This window comes from Oryzias latipes, chromosome 10 (assembly GCF_053564925.1).
Source record: "Oryzias latipes strain Hd-rR chromosome 10, Olatipes_Hd-rR_3.1".
NCBI classification, from domain to species: Eukaryota; Metazoa; Chordata; class Actinopteri; order Beloniformes; family Adrianichthyidae; genus Oryzias; species Oryzias latipes.
In genome coordinates, this window is record NC_136246.1 from 17,582,397 (window position 1) to 17,604,891 (window position 22,495).

A 22,495-nucleotide genomic window follows, 5' to 3' on the forward strand; every position below is an offset into this window, starting at 1 on the left:
AAGCCAGACTGAGATGGTTTGGACATGTTCAGAGGAGGGATAGTGGATATATTGGTAGAAGGATGTTGGAGATGGAGCTGCCTGGCAGGAGGGCAAGAGGACGGCCAAAGAGGAGATATATGGATGTCTTAACAGAGGACATGAAGTTGGCTAATGTTAGGGTAGAAGATGTTCATGATAGAGTGAGGTGGAAAAGGATGATTCGCTGTGGCGACCCCTGATGGGAAAAGCCGAAAGAGAAAGAAGACAACAAGTGTTACTGTGTTACTGTAAACTTTCCCTCTGAGTGTTTTAAGTCCCTCCATGGAATGGTGGGACTTAAAGATCTGCAGACTGATGGTTTTAAAAGATGATGCTGTGAAACATTTATGTCATTATGCACCTAAAGGAGGGAACTTCCCTCTGCAATAAAATCTATGTCAGCTTCTAAGGTATCTGCGGTTTTAATCATGTCTACAGGTGAATCCTCTGCAGGTGGTTCTCACCAGCATCAAGTCAAGTGGAACTGTCTGATCTCCTCCCCTGGTCTCCTTGCTCTCTGTCTAATTAATCACAACCTTAAAAGACCCAGTCACAGCTGCTCGTCTGCCTTTCCGTTTCTGGATCATGGTTAATCACCTGCAGTAAGTGGTCGGGAAGAACTCAGGTCTGTGATGATTGGCTGTGTCAGACAGAGGGCAGGGCCTCCGATGATGCATCATCCACACGTACCAGCACAGCAGGACAGATCCTCTCATATTCTCCCTCCCCCTCTCCCCACCTCTCACACCGCTCTCCACAGATACGCCAAAGCAGCAACTGCAGCAGAGCGCAGGGCCAGCAGGATTTTCCTCCACGTTCTCCAGCAGCCGAGAAACCAGAGCTCTCACTGTCCACGGCAGAGAGAAACACAGACAGGTCGTCTATGGAGTATTCTCTGAGGAGCATCTGACCTGCAAACTGTCGAGGTGAGTGTCAGTTCATCCCACTCATGACAGGGTCCATGCCTCTGCAGATTCAGCAGCACTGCAGATACTCCTGCCGGGCTCGGCTCATCCCTCTCCCCTCCCATCCCCCCTCTCTCGTCTTCCCCATCTCTTCTCTCTGTTTTGAATAATCTAATACTGATCAGACTTTATTCTTTTGTGAAAACATTGCCGCTGCTGTGTGTCTTTGCACAACCTGCCCACATCTGTCCTCTGATTTGGATTTTTCTCGCTGCATGAGTGATCTCTAATCAAGCCCATGTTTTCCAACCGTCCTCCCCCTGTAGGTTTTCCTCCAGCTGTCAGAAGCGGTTGTGTGCTTTCCTAATCGTTGCCATCCCTCCTTTCGGAATTACCTCAGCCGCTCCCTGCCCTACGCCCCTCATCCTCGTTTAAGGATAAGATGCTTGGCTGTGCGCCCCTGTGCTAAGGAGGCGTCAGCGGGCAGCAGCATGGGCGCTGGGCTCAACAGAATCCCCACCACCCCCTCCACCAGTCTAACACCACCAGATTGCCCCACCGACACGGGCACTCCACCCAGCCCTGCTGATGGGCGAAGACACTGACGCTGCACCGACGCTCAACCACCACGGCTTCCTCCCCGACCACAACTATGTGACTGATGGTAAGAAGAAGGAAGCTGAGCCCTGGAAGAGTGTGTCTGACTGAGGGGCTCTAGAAGCATTTGTGTGTGACAGAGAGTGAATGCCAAACAGCGGGTCAAAACAAGACTAATCTTCCTCTTAATCTCCTGTAAGCTGTGTGATGAAGTATTTGGGCAGAAACTGTGGACAGAAATGAAATAATTTTAAGCATACGTTTTACTTTCTCTGTCCAGTTTCCCTCAATGTTGCTGTCTTGAACTTATGTTTATGTTTTTCAGTTTTTTTTAAATTAGTTTTGTAGCCATTATCTAGATTTCTGTCCACAGGCTTACTATGAGGAACCAGTGCTCAAAACTGTGTCCAGGTGTGATTCGGGTTGGCTGTCTTGAAAAAAAAAAGTAATGTAGACAGAAAATAGGAAGCTGCACTGCAATTTTTAAGATTTATTGAACTGCATGCTATGCTTCAGATCCACAGAGAGTTGCTCATCTCTCCCTCATGTTGCATTTGTCAGACTGAATCAGCTCTCCTTAGAGGTATAGGGGGAAAAAAGCACATGGATCCTGCAAACAAGATTTTTTTTTTCAAGAAGACTTACACTCAGCAGCTATTTTGAATATCAATGCTAGTCTACTCTGGCTTTCCTTCCCCACCTTCCTGCATTGTCCCTGTTTTACAGAGATCCTTGTTCGCTGTGCTTCTCATACCACATCATCATTTTGAGGTCATGGATGTTACAGCTTAATTAATGATTCTCATTTCAGCGCAGACTACAAGTAAAGCTTTCTGTGTCTCAGGTGTCTGATAATTTAGCTCAGACTGAGGGACATGGTGCATTTACAGCAGATTTGTCTGCTTTTCTTGATGGTTTTGTAAATGTTTGAGTGTATCAGTGAACGTTTTCTACTTTTATTCTTTTATTTTCATTTAAAAGATTCTTTTGGTTTGAATTTTTCTTTTGAAACATGAATGTAGACATCCACCACCCATCTACTATTGCCATAGAAACAGTCAATGGTGATAAACATGATGCTCTTCATGCTTGGCCAGTATGACTGACAGCTTGTCTCCGCCCCCCAATAATGGCAGTATTAATTATTCTGCACATCTCAGGCAGGCAGACATTATTCAGGGTGAATTGCTGATAAGTTCAAGTCAGGATGGACATGTCATTCAGGATAATGGTCGGAGAGTGGTGTGAAAAAAAGGTGGAACACCAGGGAAGTTAGATTGGGGCATTCTCTGAAACGAATTCTTCTAAAGACAATTAAAGGTCTTTTTTTTTAAATCACAGTGGAAACATTTCTTTACTTGCTTCCTTCCTGTCATCCAGCTTGCCTCACGCTGGATTACATATGTTCACTTCATCCCTCTTCTTCTTTTCCATCCCCCACAGCCCCCTTTCAACAGCAGCATTGCCTATAGTGCTCAAGTGGTGCTTCTGCCAAACAATTGTCCAAAAATGCTCCAATAGCTGCTTGAAAACAAGCGTGCGTGTATGTGAAAGACATAGAGTATGATGGAGCTAGAAGAAATGGTGGAACTTTCAGTTTACTTTATTTGAGTTTTTATTTACCCTTGTGTTTCATCCACCACCCCCTAAGCAAGAAACTGGTGTACATTTCTTATTTACGTGTGTGTGTGTGTGTGTGTGTGTGTTTGCTGGTTTAGTGTGTGGGGATGCATGATAATGGCTCTATAGGTTCTTTCTTGAAGGCTCCCCTTCCCTCAAGGTCCTGCTTGACCTCCCTTTACTTTAATGTCCTCTTTTCTCCGTCCACTTCTTCCTTTAACCTCTTTGGTATTTTTTTCACACTCCAAAAACTGAATCTTAAGAAAGAAAAAAGAACCTTGTTTGAATAATTTAAAAAAAGTCCTATTTTCTATCTTGCAAGAAAATAATCTTATCAAGACATTTTTTTCTAGCAATGTGTTACCCCTTTGGCAGATACTTTTTTGCTTATATAAAGAAAAACTGGGTCAGAATTTTTGACTTGTTCCTAAGAGGCCTGATTTTCCTCTTTTCTAAATTCCCCATTTCTAGATTGAGTGAATCCAGTTTAAATCTTTAAATCAGTTTAAATCTTTAAATCACAGTGTATGAGACTCTTGAATTAGAGAAAAAAAAAACATTGTTTTGTTAACCTGTTGTTTAAGTCACAGACACACACACAAAAAATCTAGTTTGGGCACATTTTGAAAGGAATCTTTTCTAAAAAATAGACTAAATCGGAAAATTAGAAATATGTGTAAAGACAATATTCAAACACCATGCAAGTTAAAGACTTGATTGGGCTGGACTGCATCTCTGTTGTTAAAAATTAACGTAATTAAAAAAATACAACGGTTATGTCTGAACTACAGGTACATCACATGGGAAAAGCTAAATTTCACACCCATCCAACTCTCACTTGTTTTGTGGACATTGCAGAAGATTCCTATTATTCAGTCCCTCCATAACCGAAGGGAGAGTTTGGTGGCATTGCCAGCATTAATTAGATTAAATGTTTGGTTGTTGTCTTTTGTCCCAGATTCTTCTACTTCCCTTAAAGGGCAGAACATCCAGGTTCAAGCAATGATTGATTTTCTTTGGTAAATTTGGCTAAATTTGCATTTTGGAGACAATTTGTACTCATTGAACTCATTGAACTCAAAACGTGGAATTGTTTTTTGTGTGTCTGAAGCTTTAGTAAATGTCTGTTAGAAAAAAACTACAAATGGAGGTGTTCACCCTTCTTTGTGTGTTCACTCTCAAGAGAATTCTGTGATCAGAAAAGATATTAAGAAAGATCTTTGAAAATCTTTCTCTCCATCAATAGAAGCCAAAGGTTCCTGTTTATGGCCTCAACCCTTTTTACAGAAATGCTTCACTGTGAAAAAAACTCACGGAACACAGAATATGTCAATATTTTTTTTATTTTAAACAATTTCCAATCTCTTCTTCATATTTAGGTGAAAAAAGCTAAGGGGGTACACCTCCTCAAAATGTGGAACTTTTCTATCTAATATTACCACAAACAGCATTTATATCAACCATACCTGACCCTTCCATTGACCTTCTGTCTTCATCCCCTCATATCTTCCTAACCTTTCTGCCAAACCCCACTTGTGACTCTTTTCATGTAACTCAGAACCTATGTATTCATGAATACATTACCAGCAGACTTTCTTTTGTGAGTACTCATGACCGAATGTGGTGATGTAGTAACTCAGTCCCTACCCTTAACCTTGCCCGGTCCTCCTTCCCTCCTTGTCCTCTGCCTCCTGTCGCCCTCCTCCCTCCTTCCCCTCCCGTCCATCGTTGCTCCTCTTGCAGGGCTGCTCCTGGCTATAGCCTGAAGAGCTCCGCCCATCCCGTCCATCCCTCTCCACCCTGGAGTCCTCCCCAAAGATGTTGAGCCCCATCCAGGTCCTGTGCTCTGACATCACTACCCTTTCTCTGGAGCCTGAGCCGTTTGCCTCTTACACAGAAGGTGTGTGCCATATCCTCTTCTATCCTGAAGGTCAAATCTGTGTCAAATATTCAGGCCACATGACCCCAGAGTGAGTGAGAGTTCATGTGTGCAGAACTGGAAGTGTGAGCGTGTCTGGGTTTGGAGGAAAAGTGTGTCACTAGTTAAGTGTGTCAGGTGACGTCTACCGTCCGTCTCAGTGTTATAAATATCTTAAACATCTCCTTGTCTTAGTCGGCCTTACTCATTCTTTTGCTGTGTCTATTTTTGCATCTTTATTTTTGTCTCAGACTGCCTGCTTCTGTAAGGAATATGTATGTGTGTGATTAATCTCTTGGAATAGTATGACTGGACACAACAGATACCAACAACAACAAAAATCTGATCCTGGCCGGCTTTCGCAAACGCAGAGCAGCAAACAGAAGTGAAGGGGGACGATCAAAAAGATTATTAAACTATTGTATTGTTTCATAAAGGTGTTAACACCCAATTTTCAATACTTTTTTTAAATATTTTTTCTTGTTATAGTCTCATACATCTGGTGCAAAACTGGTTTTAACAAATACTAAATCACATTTTTGATGCTCTAAGAACCCAACCACTTCATAGACGTTCTGGCAGATCTAACAGGATTACAGGTGCCCCACCTACGGAAGCTGGCTTGGCTTTTGATTCTAATAGTTTATGTCTATAACCATTAGGCTCATGCAAGCTCTGAGCTATTGACGTACGTTTGAAAAAAAAAAGGCAGTTTCCCTGCTGTGCCAGGCTTAAATCACTCCTCTTTACACATGTGTACCTCTAATGCAAACACACGTGGCAGCTTTTTTTCCAGATAACTCCAAAACTGCAGGACAGGGATCAATTTAATGTCTCCCTCCGGCAGTCTCTACTTGGTTTCCCTCCCTCCGTCCCCTTTATTTCTCCACAGCATAATTGAGTACACGTTCTTGTGCACACACACAGAAAATGTGGGATGCTTGATCTACAGCATGCACTCACAGTTGCTGACACACATACACGGGCATCTCCTGCTGAGTGGTGGCTTGTCCTCGCTTTTATGGAGTGTGTGTTCTTGGCTCGTATTTAATGGTCTGTGTTTACCCAGAGCTAAAATTTCTATAATTGGAAAGTCTGCTCCCCTCTGTCCCTATAGAAATCTCCGTGAAAAGGATTTCCCACTCTCCACCTATCTGTTTTCTTCTCCAGTATCCCAAGGAATTTCATTATAATCAAATATAGAATTCAAGCTTTGATGATTTTTTGCAATTTATAAAATGTAGGAATTTGTTTTGTTTTAAATTTGAATAAAAATGAACATTTTTGTGTCCCAAAGCACTAAGCAACAAGCAAAAATCAATTGTTACTTTACAGCTGCTAGTGTCCTCCAATTGTGCTCACAAACAAGTGACTTAGTCTTACAAATGCTTTGATAAACTGTTTGGATCCCTTCTTTAAAGTTACTTTTCAAATTAAAATATTACACTTATAAATTTAATTTCAGACACTGCTTAAAAATATTTGTAAGATGTTATTGAACTTTTAAGAATTGAAGCCGTAATCATACGGTCCTGACCCACCTTCACTGGCTGAGTGGCTGCTACACATCCCTCACTCTCCCCTTCTGCCCATGCCATTCTGCTCCTGGTTGCTTGTGACAAATTGATGGGAAAAAAAGCATTGTAACTATTTTTCCTGGTTTCTTGGAGATAACAAACAAGTTTGTTAAATATGATTTTTAAGAAGAATTGGCCTATTAGCCATAGGTCTTGTGACCATCCCATAATAAAATAAAACTTCCTTTGGATATCACTGACATGTTTTGGTTTCATTAGTGGATTTGAAACGTTTTTTTTGAGCCCCATACGAGATTTTGGCCCCATTCATTTTTTGATGGTTTTGCCCATTGTGATGTCACAATTTTTTAAGGTGATAGTTGTTCATTGTGCCCAAAATTAATTAATGTGGGCAAATTTTGGTGAGTTAAAAGTGTCAGGGGGGACATTTTTTGCTCAAAAGCACAGAAGAATTGCACAAACACTATGGTCCTTATAGACCAGGACTGCTGCGGGGGACAAAATAATTTACTGTAAAATCACGCTACCTGTTTACCCTTCACTTTCTGTCATTGTTGCTTATAGCTACAAAATACAGTTTCAATTCAAATTAATGTAAATTGCTGTCAGATTTTTTCAAATCAAACCAGGGTCACCTCTTAGAGTTTTACCTGATCATTCATTCTTAATAATGGCCGTTTCTGCTAAACTAAACTACTGCCACCACCTGTTCAGTTGTAGAGATCAATGCGCTGACTGAGTTCAACCATTTCTGTTTGGGCTTCGTCTCACCTGAGTCACTTGAATGTGTTGAAAGGGCTCCATTCATGATGTGTGCTGCATGTTGCTGATGTGAACTCTGTGTGGGCTCACAGTGTGTTCCCTGAGCTTCATAGTGTGACAATGAGTCAGGTGAGCCTGCACCGCTTATAGAAGCCAGAGCTCTCTATGCTGTAGTAGACAAACAAATACAGTAGCACATGACAGTGATCTGACACAATATAAAGAGTACAATGGCTGCAGTGAGCTGGACAGCCATGACTCAGAATGAAGTGCTTGTCTTGGCAATGACTGCTTGCTCTGCTCCTTTTTAGTTTTGTCGCATTTTTCTAAGGATGAAACAAGACAGGGGAGTTTTGTGTGCAAGAGGCAAATGGACAAAAAAAAATGACTGAAGGAGACTGAGAACCAGCAGATGACGGTCCATATTTCACTCAGCTGCATAAGCTGTTCCTGTGGTTTTGCAGTATACACTAACTTGCACACAGCCTCCAGAACTCACATTTTCTGTTCCTGGTGTCTGTGGAGATGCCTCTAAATTTGTTCGCATGCATGGTATTTGTGAGTACCATGTGTGCTCTTACTGATGATCCAGAGGACTTAATTACTAGAAAGACAAACGCTGCATGTTCTTGTGTTAATTAAGCCACATTGGTTTATGAAGAAAACTGCAGCAGCATCATTATTTTTGCTACGCTGCTGCTTCCTGAGGGGTTTGGAGTGTTAAACCCCACTTCCTCTTTCCTTCGATTGCCATATACGGCGAAACGCTGTGAGTACAGCAGTCACTGGTTGGCTCTGTACGTTGCCATGACAACCCTCACTCACCAGAGGGCCCTCCCTCCACCGCCACCTCTTCTCAAAACACCTCTTTTCCTCCACCTTTCTGTACCATCCTTCCCATTCTTCCACCACCACCAGCATCACCAACCTCATGTACACCTGCATACAGCCAGGCAGCAAAGCCTTGTGGGGGAGGGAGGACGAAAAAAGTAAAATGAGGATAAAAAGAGAAACGCTGGGGGATAAGAAGTCAACATTCAGCACAGTAAATGATTTAATATGAGTGATACATGACAAAAAGTGCAATGAGAAGTATGGCAAATGAAAGCGAAAAAGCTGTCTGTTTGAGGCTGTGAGAAACTGAGTGTGGTTATGTCGGTGAAAAGGTTCAAGAGCCTCCCCTGCCTCCGCTCAGCATTAAATCTGCCTCTCTGAAGGCCACCACACAATCCTTTAGGCAAGCCTGGAGCCCAGCCTCTGTGAATTCACCACCCAGTATCTATTTTTGTTACAGTCAGAGTGCAGTGAGGACATTCTGGTTCCGACCAGACTATGGAAACTAACCTTTAATATTTATAAGGCTAAGGTTTAAACTGTTGAAATGAAGAAGATAATTTATAATTATACATTTCTGTGGTTTTAAAAGCTGTATGATTTAATTTCTTTTTTTTCCAGCAACATTGGTGGTTTTGTAATGTCAGAAAAAAAAACTAAAGAGCTCAACTAAGCAGATCTAATAGATGGGGATCTAGAATGGCACAAACCAGTAGAAACTTGAGGAATACCTAAAAAAAATAACTAAATATTGATGCTTTTATGTTTGACTTTCCACATTTTTGCCAACAAAATTTATTGGAAATAGAAAAACTATTGTGTGACTGTTTGCTGCTTCAAAAGCAAAACAAAAGTTGTTTCAAATGGATCTTGAAAATACGAAAATCAACATATTTTGAGCAATTTGTCAATCCAGGAAACCAAGAGAGTAAACATCTAAAAATAAAATGCTGAAATCAGGAGAAAAACACTTTTCTTTAACCTTAATTTTATTTAAAGATATTTGGAGATATTTAAAATCCATAATCACAAATAAGTGCATTGGAGAACGTTTGAACAGCTTGAACGCAGCAGATAAAAAGTTCAGAAACCACAATCTGTTGCAAGGCACACTTAAATATGCGCAATGAACAATGTTTTGTGTAAATAAAGACAAATAAATTTGTGATTTGACAATAATGCACAAAAGGATAACACTTGTGAGATTTAACCTTAGTTTGACAACTGTTGTTTTCTAAAACATGAACTTCTGTGACACTTGAGCTTCCTTTAAAGTCCCACTCCAATCATCTTTTGATCTATTGTAAAAGCATACTAAGTGTTTTTTTTTTTATTATGATTATTTTGTTTTAGCTAAAATAAAAGGCCTGTGTCTCTTTCTAGGACATAGTTTCTGCAGAGCGGCGGGAGCTCATTAGAAATTCGCCCCTGAATTGTTGGTGGGACTGTTGGCACGGAGCAAGCCTGCCCCTATTGCCCGTTATCTGTCTGTTTACAATGTTTTAAATGGTGAGCAGTATTGGAGCTATCAAGCCGTACAGCTTTGAGTCAGATTCCTGCCCGGACGAGGAAAACAACAACGTACATGGATCAAGCTCTTTTTCCAACAGCATTTTTTCGGCTGCTCCTGATTCACACCATTTTCATCAGAGTGGTTCTTTAACAGTTTATATCGCAGACTTAAAATTGAACTGTTACTTGTTTTTCTCAAAAATTACTACATTGTAAAAAAAACCATCTAACTTAGTGGTTATTCTAGTCCCACCCAACCTCAAGACTTTGGTATCAAAGCTCTGTCTCACACGGGCATTTATAGCAGTACTTGACCAATAATACCTTTTTGCCTCTGGAAAAAAGGTATTAATGCTCCTGCAGAAAGGGAAGGGAAGGTGAGGATAGGAGGACAGAAGGACAGAGTTTAGATTGGCCTAAGACGTACATGACCTTTGTGAGCTGCCTCTATGGGGAACAGTCAGTTTGACATTGTTTTGTGCAGAATAAGGAAGTCAACAAAACTGCTGTGTTTTTAATAATTCAATTGAATTGACATTTCAAACTCAAGCATATATGTTTTTATTTGCTTTTTTAAATTGTGGAGAGTCTGTTAAGCAGATGAGCAGTGACACAGTCAGTTACATAAGTGTTTGAGATATTCCATCCAGTTTTTTTCATCTTTTGCGTCCATGTCTGCTTTCTCCAGCTGATATCATCTCCACTGTTGAGTTCAACCACACAGGAGAGCTCCTGGCCACAGGGGACAAAGGGGGCCGCGTAGTCATCTTCCAGAGGGAGCCTGAGGTGAGCACACAGCACTGATAGAAGATTAAGAAGAGCAGATAAGATGAGAGGAGTGATGAATGCGCCGTGTCCCCCAGGATCCTCTGCTGTGTCCGCTGTGCCAAACCTGGCTGTTTTTTTAGATCCAGAATTTTTACCACACTCCAAGATGAGCGATTGTTTAATTTTTCTTTTCTTATTTGTGTGTAACAGAGTAAGACTGAACCTTTTTCCCAAGGAGAGTATAACGTGTACAGCACCTTCCAGAGCCATGAGCCAGAGTTTGACTACCTTAAGAGTTTGGAGATTGAGGAAAAGATCAATAAGATCCGCTGGCTGCCTCAGCAGAACGCCGCACATTTCCTCCTCTCAACAAACGGTGAGTCAGAGACCCGCCCTGGCCCCACACCATCTAAATGACCATTTAAAAAAAGTCACTGAATTGTCTTAAATGCTAAAATGAAGAGCCTTGTCTTAACTCCAGTCACAAAAAACAAAAAGAATGTTGTACTGTGGTGGACCACCAGCCACAATATCAGTTTGCATGTGAGGGTTCTGATTATTTGAGGCAGATCATTGTTCATGCAAGAACCAGGGAGTCTCAAATCAGAGGTTCTTTAGTATCTGAGCTTGTTTGGAAAGCAGAAAGGTCCCAATAACATGGTTTGCATTACAGGATGTCATGGCTGTATGGAAAATCTATAGATTTGCCCTGAGAGCATCCTCATTGATTTCCATGAGTGCTGTATTATTTATGATTGTAAACGGCATGAAAAATGTAGAAGCTGCTTCCACGGATGAACATTTGACACAGCTTCAATACAGTCTCTTATTTTTCCTGTATAATTCAGAAGGTCTGAGCTCAGAGGTTGAATTCTGTTGGAGAAGCTGATCTAATTTGTCTTGTTTGTTTTGCTCTGTGTTTGGTTTCATGTGGAAATGGAAATGCAGAGCTCTTGAAATCCCTCTCAAATCAGGAGAAGCAAAAACACATTTGCTGCATTAACAATTTTTGGCTTGTCTGATTGACAAGTTTGAAATGTTTCTGTTGTTTTCTTTGATTTTTTTCCCCCAGCTTAAAGACCTGCAATTTGGTTAACGGTGACAAATAAATAAAGCAAAACTAATCTTCAAGGAAGAATTAGACTTGAATTTATCATCAAACAAAGCTTTCACTCCAAGACTTTGCTGAATTGGTCGGTGTTTTTCTCAGTCTTTTTTGAGTGCTGAAAGACAGCAGAAGCGTAAGAAATACCAACGTGGAGCTGCATCTCACCAGAGAAAGAACCTGAGAGGCTGAGAGGAATTGCTCTGGTGTGAGTCCAGGCTGTCTTGTGATTTCATTTTGTGTCTGTTTTCCAGACAAAACCATCAAGTTGTGGAAGGTGAGTGAACGAGACAAACGGCCGGAGGGATACAACCTGAAGGATGAGGAAGGCCGCATCAAAGACATCTCCACAGTCACCTCCTTACAGGTTTTCCACCTTCTTTCCTACCCCCCCGCCCCCTCCCTCCTTCCTTCCATCGTTCCTTTCAAAGTTGGCCAATGAATCTGGGTCAGTGAATACAGCTGCGCTTGCATGTAGAAAAATGGGTCACTGGGACAAGGTACACATGAGTGTGAGTGAGTGCGTGGGGGATGGCGAAATCCTTTATTTCCAGCTGCGCAGACGAGTAACACAGCCTCGCTACTGGAAGTAATGTGCTTACAAGTCTGGATTTGTCACATAATGTATTTTGCATGACCAGTTCAATTCTTAGGTGTGTTTGTTTGATAAATTTAAACTTTAAAGAAAAAAATGTAAATAATGAGCAGGTGAAAAAACGTAAAAAATGTCATCAAAAAGCAGGAAATGTTGCACTATTGCTTATATGTTTTTGACATTTAGGAGAGTTAATTAAATAATAATTCAGACGTAGTAAAATGATTTTTAGTTGACGCTTCTGCTGTCATAAAATCAATATTCCACTTGTAAGCAGGCGGGAGAGATGTAACGGTGCTCCTCGGGTCTTTTCCAGGTTCCTGTATTGAAGCCCATGGATCTGATGGTGGAGGTGACCCCTCGACGAGTGTTTGCCAACGCTCACACTTATCACATCAACTCCATCTCCGTCAACTCTGACTATGAGACCTACATGTCAGCTGATGACCTCAGGATCAACCTCTGGAATCTGGACATCACGGACCGCAGCTTCAGTATCCTTTTTCGCTTTCTGTGAGCGTGCACATGAGGAAAAATGCAAAAATGTTTTACAAGGACACGCATAATTAATGCCTAAACCCACCAACTCCCCACTTTGTGTGAAGACAGGCACAAGGACAGAGTTGGGTGTAGGGGGAGGGTGGGGGATTTTCTTCAGGAGGGAAAATTTATCTTGATGAATAATTCAGAGGCTGTATAAATATTTCAGCTCTGAGTTCTTCTGCAGCTCAATAGGACGTATAGCAGACACGTCTTCGACCCAGGCAGGATTCATAATATTGCAATTTATTTGAAAGTGAAATGACTTTTCTTCCAACAACAGCCCTAAGATATATTTTTATTGGTTTGCTTCATCTTGATGTAAATTATTTATGGTCAGTCTGTTATGCTTCTATTTATTTGACTCTTTTATGAATTCATTATTTGTTTTATTTATGGCTTATGGGCCTGCAAGAACCATAGTTAGATTGGTCGAAATTGATTGATTTAAAAAAACTAAAACACAACATGTAAAGAAATGAATTAATAATAGTGCATTGTTGTTGCAGGATGTCTGTCACTGGTAATTTTAGTTTAAATTGTCCCAACGAATGTTATTTTTCTGAGCAATGACTTTTTCCATCAGACATTGTGGATATCAAACCAGCAAACATGGAGGACCTGACAGAGGTGATCACGGCGGCAGAGTTCCATCCTCACCACTGTAACCTGTTTGTCTATAGCAGCAGCAAAGGTACGCTGCGCCTGTGTGACATGAGGGAAGCAGCACTGTGCGACAAGCACTCCAAATGTGAGTAAAGCTCCCGACTAACTTTGTAGAAGGGTTGCTCCCATTTTATCCTTTAGTAACATCAATTTATGCAGACAATTTAGCTTTTAAACCAGGGAGGATTTTCACCATTTGTCAGTTTTGACTCTCTAAACTGAACTCCAGAACACTTTTGTATCAAACAATGAACTCTGGTAACCGTAGCGACTAAGTGACCTTTGGTGTGCAGAAAATATTCTTATTCCAGGTTCAAAATTAAACCTCTTTTTTCAAACAAAAAATCAAAACTAATTTATTCATTCTTAAATGAATGCTGTATTAGACAGACAAGACTACCGTAATCTTGTTTAATAATTTTTTTAGCCAAAGAAATTCTTTGGATCCACCTTTATATCTATATTTTTTTACTGGTAATAGGTAATGCCATATGTTTAATAAGAACGTGAACCTGTAAAATGTTAGAATTTAAACTGGTCATTTTTTAACTGAACACATAGTAAAAGATGCAATCAGACATGCTTTTTGGTAAACTCAGATGTTCCAGCAGCATTTCAGAAGTCCATGGGGAAACCGTGACTAGGCCAGAGAGAAACAACAACATCAAAAATGGACACAAACAGAAAACGATGCACATCCTTAAAGGCATGCATGCATACAAAATAAATACAAATATTTCGCAGAGAAGCGAAATAAGGAGCAGCGTTGAAGAACAAATACTGTCCAGCCTGTGTAGTAAATGAGTCAGAATGAGGTGTCACAGTGTAAGCTGTCCATGGCTCACTGAAGTGGTGCTCTTTGTACCGGTAATCTCATCTGGCTGCAGGGACCTGCTGTAGCTCTGCATCACTCTGTTTGGATAGATGATAGATATTAGTATTGAACTTTCAATAATTAATTTGGACCCGGACAACAGTTTGCCTTAATTTTATAAATGTAATCTGTTAAAGATTTCTTTTTGTTTGGGTTGTTTTTTCATTATTATCATTTCTTTTCCTTCAGGCAAATCCATTCATTGTGATTTTTTTTTGGTTATTTTCAGCATCAGCCTTGCATTTCTTTCCCTTCCACTCTTGAAATGTTGCTTATTTGATTTACAGCCTTGACCATGAGTCACTGGTGCACTGCTCCGGCACAAGATGTACTCAACGCATAGTCGCAGCTTTCCCTTTAGAATATAAACATCCGTCTTGAGAAGAATTGTAATCTTTGTGATGAAGATTTGATGGTTTTTCTGAACAGCAGCATTCAATAGCTGAGATGACCACCATCTTCACGAATATTGCCTTATTCTGCTCTCCCTTTTTTTTCCTGCAGTGTTTGAAGAGCCTGAGGACCCCAGCGCCCGCTCCTTCTTCTCTGAGATCATTTCTTCTGTATCAGATGTAAAATTCAGTCACAGTGGCCGTTACCTGCTCACCAGAGACTACTTGACTGCAAAAGTCTGGGATCTCAACATGGAGAGCAAACCCCTGGAGACATACCAGGTGAGTGACCGACCATGTTATCGTACTGTGTAGAAAAAGGTGCTCTTAAAATACACGTGTTCAGTGGGTGCAAACTCATTTTCAATACAGCGGTGGCCACTGGAAGTGCTTTCTTAAAAAGTATTTGATCCCTCAATGATTTTGTAGGTCTGCCCACCTAGAAATAAATTGACAGTCTCTCATCCTAATGGTAGATTCATTTAGACAGTGAGAAATAGAAAATCACACAAAAAAAAAGAAAAAAAATAGTTTTCAAAGAATTTATATATTTATTAGCATTTCATTGAGGGAAATAGTATTTGAATCCTATTGCCGTGGCCATAGGTTCTGTGGCCACTCAATAATAATTTCAAAGCTTCCTTTAGATATCCTCAACACGTGTGTTTTGGTTCGTAAGTGGATGTTGAATTTCTTTGGGGGATCCTTTAAAGATTTCAAACCCATTCTTTTATTTTTATTTCTTTCTTTCTTTCTTTTTTGACGTTTTCACCCACTGTGATGTCATCATTTTTGAGGGACCTCGTTCACTTTGCCCAAAATTGATTTTCAGAGTACTAGGTTTGTGCAAATTCTGGTGAGTTTTTGAGTATGAGGCCATGGGCAAAATATTTGCTCAAAAGAAGAATTGCAAAAAACAATCTGGTCCTTGCAGTCCAGGACTGCTGCAAGCCATAGGGATAATTTGTCATGTCTTTTTATCTTTGGTTGGCAGAAATGTATTTTACTGGTATCAGGTCCTCTCACACAATGCTCTATTCTCCAGCAACTCCATTGACACCAGTAGCTAAGCTGAAATCTTTTTCTTTGGTGTCTCTGATTGAGTTAGGAAGAGTGGTATCAAGATTAAAGCCAGCTAGGTCCTCCAGTGATGCTCTGGCGGCCTGTTTTTTCAGAAAGTTTTTTCAGTCTTAGGACCAGCAGTTTTAACCATTATTAACACTAGTCTTGCGTCCACTCAGGTTCCATTCAATTTTAAAAAGGTGGTAGTGAGACCACTGCTGAAAAATCAAGGGCTGGATGCTGCACTATTTTCAAACTATAGGCCCATATCCAACCTACCATTTTGTGCTAAAGAACTTGAGAACATTGCCTACAAACAGTTGATCACTTTCTTAAATGCACATGAGATCCTGGAACCTTTACAGTCAGGGATCTGACATACCGCAGAGACCGCACTTTTACATTTTTTAAATAACGTTCTGATGGCAACTGATGCAGGTGAACTGGTCGTTCTTTTATTATTGGATTTGTTGGCTGCTTTTGACACAGTTGATCACGAGATCCTGATTGGCCGGCTGGAACAATGGGCGGGGCTTTCCAGGGAAGCCCTACAGTGGATGCGGTCTTACCAAACTGACAGATCTTTCTGCGTTAGAATGGGTCCTCACTCATACAAGTGTGACCCCCTGAAGTGGGGTGTTCCTCAGGAGTCAGTTCTGGGCCCATTGTTATTTTCTATCTACTTGCTGCCACTGGGAATACTGTTTCGGTAGCAAAAGGTGAACTTTCACCTTTATGCCAACGGCTGCCAAATTCATGTCTCTATACGTAAGGGACCCGGCCGCACAATGACTGACTGCCTTCCTGAAATTAGGTTGTGGATGTCAGCTAACTTTCTTGACCTAAATGAAAGAAAAACTAAGGTAATTGTGTTTACCCCTAGTTGTAGAAAAGATCATGGTCTTGATCTCCTCTCTATTGCTCCTTTTGAGCAGTCTGTGGTCACGAACCTAGGTGTGACACTTGATGCAGCTCTGAAGCTCGACCTCCAAATAAACGCGGTGACCAGGTCCTGTTTTTTTCAGATGCAACGTCTGGCCAGGATTAAGTCTTTTATATCAAAAATGAACCTTGAAATTGTCATCCATGCCTTCTTGTCCAGACTAAATTATTGCAGCTCTTACCCAAGGCATTCGTGGCCAGACTGCCGCTGGTCCAAAATGCAGCAGGCAGTTTTATTCGTGGGGCAAAGAAGTTTGACCATATAACACCAATTCTGGGCTCTTTGAACTTGCTGCCAGTGCAATATTTGGTTTTTATTCAAATTCTTGTCCTTACTTTTAAGGCAGGTACAGGTACTGGCAGGTACAGCACCCTTTGTACTTACACTCCCCCTTAAAGTCCTTACATTCTACTGACCAGCTTGTGTTAATGGTTCCCAGAACAAAACATGCGTTTTGGGGGGACATTGCGTTTGCTGTGTTGGCTCCTACACTATGGAACCAGTTGCCATCAGCAATTAGAGAGGTCACGCTCTTGGAGAGTTTTAAAAAAGAATTGTTCCTCCATTTTAGCATTTTAGCATCAGCCTAGCCCTGGTTTTAACCTCTTGTAACCCTTGTGCTATCTTAGATGACCCCACCCTTACATTGACGTGTTCTCCCTACCATGACAAAGGTGGATAAAGGTGGAAAGATTTCATGTAATCCATGGACACCAGTGAGGTTCACAAATCATTGAAGAAAAAAGGTTCAGAGCACTGTCTAGTGGGTCTAGATGACCCAACTCCCAACGTTAAAGTGCCTAGGATAGCACAAGGGTTAAATTGGTTTTATGCTTTTCATATTTTTTTTTTTTACAATGTTTTAATTTTCTTTTATGCTTTTTATTTTTTTCTATTTATGTCTTTACAATGCTAAATTTGGTTTATGCTTTTAATTCTTGTTGTTGTGGTCTTCATGTGTACAGCACTTTGGGGCTCCTTGGCTGGGGGTGGAAGGTGCTTTATAAATAAATAAATAAAATATGATGATAATATTTTAAGAATCAAGCTGTTTCTCATAAAATATTCCTGTGTTAGTTTTGTTTTGTTCATACTGCAAAAAAGGGTTTTGTATATTTTACCAATCCTTTGCACAGACGTCTTTCTTTCGTGTGGTCAGCTTTTGTATCCTGATCTAAAATATGTCTGTACAGAATGCAGACAACAAATTCTACTGAATGTAGGACAAATATAAGAGGATCTTGACATAAAGCAAACAATGTGCACACACATCTAAGTCCTATGATGTACAGTGTGTCTTTGTGGCACATATAACGTTTGCAGTGCAAAAGGCCCTTATGAACGTTATAAATGTTTGTTTCTTTTCTCACAGCTTGTTTGTGTGGGGGAACATGTGTTTAAATGTTGTCCTGACGTGTGAGGCAGCCAGGAGTGGGAGGCCAAGATGCACTGGAGCTATAAATAGGCTGCTGAGGGATACATTGAATAGTGGCTGACACCTAGATCTGCAATGCAGCACAGGCAGGAAGGAAGGAGGAGAAAGAGGGATGAAATGGGGGTGTGGAAGGTATAGAGTGAGGCAAAGGTGATAAGAGGAGGAAGAAAAGAAAGAGAGAAGAGAATGATGAGACAATGGAGACTAATCTAGCAGAAAAAGGAAGTAAATCACATCATCATATCTACATTACTGTGCTGAAAATATTCACTGAAATTATGGATAAATTCAATTTACTGCAGGCAGTGACTCACAAATAATTGTGTTGTTGCTGCACATCCTGCTAACATTTCAAGTAGAAAATAGGCTAGTTTAGAGAATGCCCAAACATTCTGGATCTTCCAGTCCTAATAAGGAGTTTCTTAACAGAAAAAAAGGCTCATTTGATTTTTTTGGCTTTAATTTTTTTTGCCATCATAAAAAACAGTTGTAAAGTAGGTGAATCACAACAGATTGTGGCATAACTGAGTTAAAGTATAAATAGGGTTTCTATATGCATTGAGAGTTAAGGCTTTCTAAAAGCATTACATTTTCTCATTAATGATACGTTTCATTTTTAAAACTTTGTTTTTTCTCCACCTTCAAAGAAGGTGGAGAAGGTGGATAAAACCACAATGGAGATTATCTTTCCATGTTTTTGGTTTCAGATCCTTTTTGCACTAAAGATCATCTGCATTTAATGGTCAAGTGTTAATTGTAATGTTCATTTTCCTATTTGAATTTTTCATTTTTCATTCCATAACACACCAAATTCTATTTTCTGAAGGATTAATACGTTCATATCTTACATGAAATGTCTTATTTTTCTTTACGTAGATAAAAATATTGGAAATCAATAATCTAAAAACAAAAAGAGCTACATGGCATTAAGGTGAAAGAAACTAAGCGTTTAAACGTTTCTAGTACGTATGCACATTTAGAAATAGCCTAATTATAGTGGAACCTTAAATAGTAACTCATTCAAAAATCAGAATGGTTTTCTGTCTACACTTTGCTGCAATTTCTGTCAATTTTAGGAGCAGGAAGATTATGCAATGACTCAGAGAACATGAAGCACTTCCCTCTGAATCAGAGGTTATGTAGACTATCTAAAAACAGAAACATTGTACATTCAGTTCTGGGTTCTTTTTTGAACCTGCACAGAAACACCCAAGAGAGGAAAACAGTGGGGTGGAGACGACCTCAGCTTGACTGCATATTGATTGCAAGGCAGCTGTTGATTACTGTTTTTATGCAGAAAAGTCAGACATTGACTCAGGGAAGATGCCCAGGACGGTTTCAGACCTTTGCATCACCTCACTACAGCGCAGACACAGACAGGTCAGAAAAAACACAGACGGGTCAGAATAGCTTTATTTTTTTGGTGAGGGAGGACGAATGTGTGCTCTCTGGAGTGGTCTGTTATCACACTCTTGGAGGACCTGATCATAGATTAGATTATAGCAAGGAAGTAGTGCCATGAAGGAAAAGTGCAGCCCAAGCTTTTGACTGCTGTGTGCTGTTGTCATCTCAATAGTTTTGCATTTAGGGAATGGTTGGGTTTCATCTTTGATGGATTTGATCAAATCAAATTAAGTTCAGTTCTTTCTTCAAGGAAAAATTACCAAAAGGGGTCAACTCAGGGAAAACAGAGACAAAAATGTGTCACACTTGGTTTATTTCAAACAAGGAAAAAGACAATAAAACACATATATAGATATGTCCAATCTGTTTAGGTTTCATTAATAAAGTGAGTGGAAACTAAGGAAATAAAAAAACAGAACATCACCTTCTTGACATTATGATTGCTCCTAAAATACAAATTTACGTTTATACATACAAAACACATGACACATTGACTCCATTACATTTGATTGTCAGAAATTGTAAGAACTGTATTTTCAAAAAAGGAAGGGCCTAGTAGATTGCGTCAAGATGTTTTGATCAAGATCCCTGACATTTTATATTTGTGCTATGCTTTCCTTTGGCTGTTGTGCTAAACTGTACTGAGAGTGGAGCTACAGCACACAGAAGTGTGATTGTTTTTGTTTTCCCTGCAGGTTCACGATTACCTCCGCAGCAAACTGTGTTCCCTTTACGAGAACGACTGCATCTTTGACAAGTTCGAGTGTGCCTGGAACGGGGCAGACAGGTACCTGACGTGCCTCATCCATCCCTGTAATTTTTTGGGTTTAAAATTAAAAACATTCTTCATTTTGCACATCATTTCCATAGTTTAAATTTAATTAATGTAATACTTTTTTTCTTCCTTAGTATTTTATTCTTGACCAAAATATCAAATCTAGACTGATTTAAAACTTAAATGTGCACTTTGTGTCTTTTACTGATATTAACAAAAATGAGTTTTAATTAAAATCATAATGGAGTCAATCAAAAAAGACATCATTTCCAAATATTCTTCTAGTTGAAGGTACAAAAAATAATATTTACATTTATTTAATGGATCTGTATAACTATAATAACATTGTTGACTCGTCTGACCCCGCCTCTGTGCAGTGTGATTATGACCGGAGCATACAACAACTTCTTTCGCATGTTTGACCGCAACACCAAACGCGACGTGACCCTGGAGGCATCGAGGGAGAGCAGCAAGCCCAGAGCTGTCCTGAAGCCCCGGCGGGTCTGCGCAGCCGGAGGGAAGCGGCGGAAAGACGACATCAGCGTGGACAGCCTGGACTTCACCAAGAAGATCCTCCACACGGCCTGGCACCCGACTGAGAACATCATTGCTATTGCTGCCACCAACAACCTGTACATCTTTCAGGACAAACTCAACTCGGAGATGCATTAATGAGTGGACGTCCTTTGTGGGTGCAACTGAGTTTACACGCATACATAATAGAATGTGCATTATTATGAGTCTTACACACACACACTGTCACACACCCAGGAAGATGCCTAAGAAACAACACACACACACATGCTACTTCATCTCCTCCTCCACATCCCTGAACTGAAAGGATCTTTTCAAAATGAACTGGACTGAAAACAGTGGATTTCTCAGTTCTTAGGATTGTGTTGATGAAGTGTTGATTGCCCTCAGAAGGAGATACGCCCTCCCCAGACAAAAGACGTGTGCAGTCTGTTTTTATTTGACTTTTTTTTTTTAAGACCCATTCTCCATTCCTCTCCTGGACTCGAGTAAAGCCCGTTCTTATTCCTCATTTTTCTGAGTATTACAAACTCTCTGAGGTTTTTTTTTTAACCAGCAACACAGATGAGACTCGAGGCAGTAATGTAACGTGATATTTGTTTCATTCCAGATCAGTCCTCCTGTTTTTGTAACTACTTGTTAAATGATGTTGATGATGGTAACTATGACGATACGTGACAACCTGTGTGATGTTTAAGGATGTAACTTCCCCCTCATCCCAAAGCCATGAGCACTGCAGATTTAGGAGAGAAATGTGCTCAGTAAAGTGGAAGGTCCTGCAGAAGGAAAATGAATGCATACACATTCAACTGTCAGCGCCAAGAGTTTTTCAAAAAAAGGTCTAAACGTATCTGCTTCTGGTCCTGGCCCACGTTGTGTTCTGTCTCGACATTACACACTCAGTTCATTCAAAAAAGAAAAAAAAAAGCATACATGCTTTCACCAATCAAGCAAAACGACGCTGCATGTGAAGACTATTTATCAATTGACTGAGACTTGGCTGCCTTCTTTACCTTATAAAGCCAGCTGTACAAAGCTTTTGGAGCCCTGGGGCTCCGTGCAGCAGGAATGACCTTAGAGGACCAAACCCTCCTACTGTTTGTTGTGTCCTCAGGACACTGACGCATGTTTACCCCGTGTTCGGTTTATACTTGTCCGCTCTGAATGAAAACAGCTCCTGCTCACTGGAAGTGTGAGACGAGAAAAACGGGGAATGTTTTTGATCAATGTACTTTTAAAGATGACAAAAAGTAAATAAAAAAATCAAGGGGCCTCAAAGGTGTCTGCATATATCAGCTGTCTGACATGTATGTATTTATTTTTTTTGTATTGACCAACTGCAGACTTTATGGTCTAAACTGATGATTGCCTCCTGCCGGCTACAGCAGAGAGATGGTACTTCAGCCTCTTTCTCAGCGATTCCTTTGAGAAGCTTTTATGTTGAACAAAACAGCCTTTCAGTTGGAGTCTCCACTCTACAACTTTACTCACATATATTTTTCCTGATCCTGTGTTGACAATAATGTCAGAAGGACAGTTATAAATAATGTTAATATGCTTTTTTCTGAATAAAGGATTCAATGAATTTGCATCGAATGATGATACATTTGTGTTTTTTTTATTGTGTAAAGTTGTACCATATAATTCTCTGGTCATCTTCAGTCTGAGGCGCCACCTAGTGTCCGATCCTGCACA

The 22,495-nt window shown here is 40.4% G+C and overlaps 1 protein-coding gene across 2 annotated transcripts; it reads left to right on the forward strand.

Moving 5' to 3' along the window:
* The first annotated feature begins 725 nt into the window (after positions 1-725).
* Positions 726-22,396, forward strand: LOC101160490 (serine/threonine-protein phosphatase 2A 55 kDa regulatory subunit B gamma isoform). 2 transcript variants are annotated; one of them, XM_020706550.3, is made up of 11 exons: positions 761-947; positions 1,253-1,590; positions 4,887-5,043; positions 10,396-10,493; positions 10,686-10,851; positions 11,835-11,947; positions 12,492-12,669; positions 13,302-13,466; positions 14,760-14,929; positions 20,187-20,278; positions 20,644-22,396. In XM_020706550.3, the coding sequence occupies exons 3-11, from the start codon at positions 4,962-4,964 to the stop codon at positions 20,936-20,938; spliced, it is 1,359 nt and encodes a 452-aa protein (XP_020562209.1). In that variant the 5' UTR covers positions 761-947; positions 1,253-1,590; positions 4,887-4,961; the 3' UTR covers positions 20,939-22,396. The 2 variants fall into 2 exon arrangements, with proteins under 2 accessions (XP_004073296.1, XP_020562209.1); XM_004073248.5 differs by lacking the exon at positions 4,887-5,043 and having other exon boundaries at positions 726-947.
* Positions 22,397-22,495: the final 99 nt, after the last annotated feature.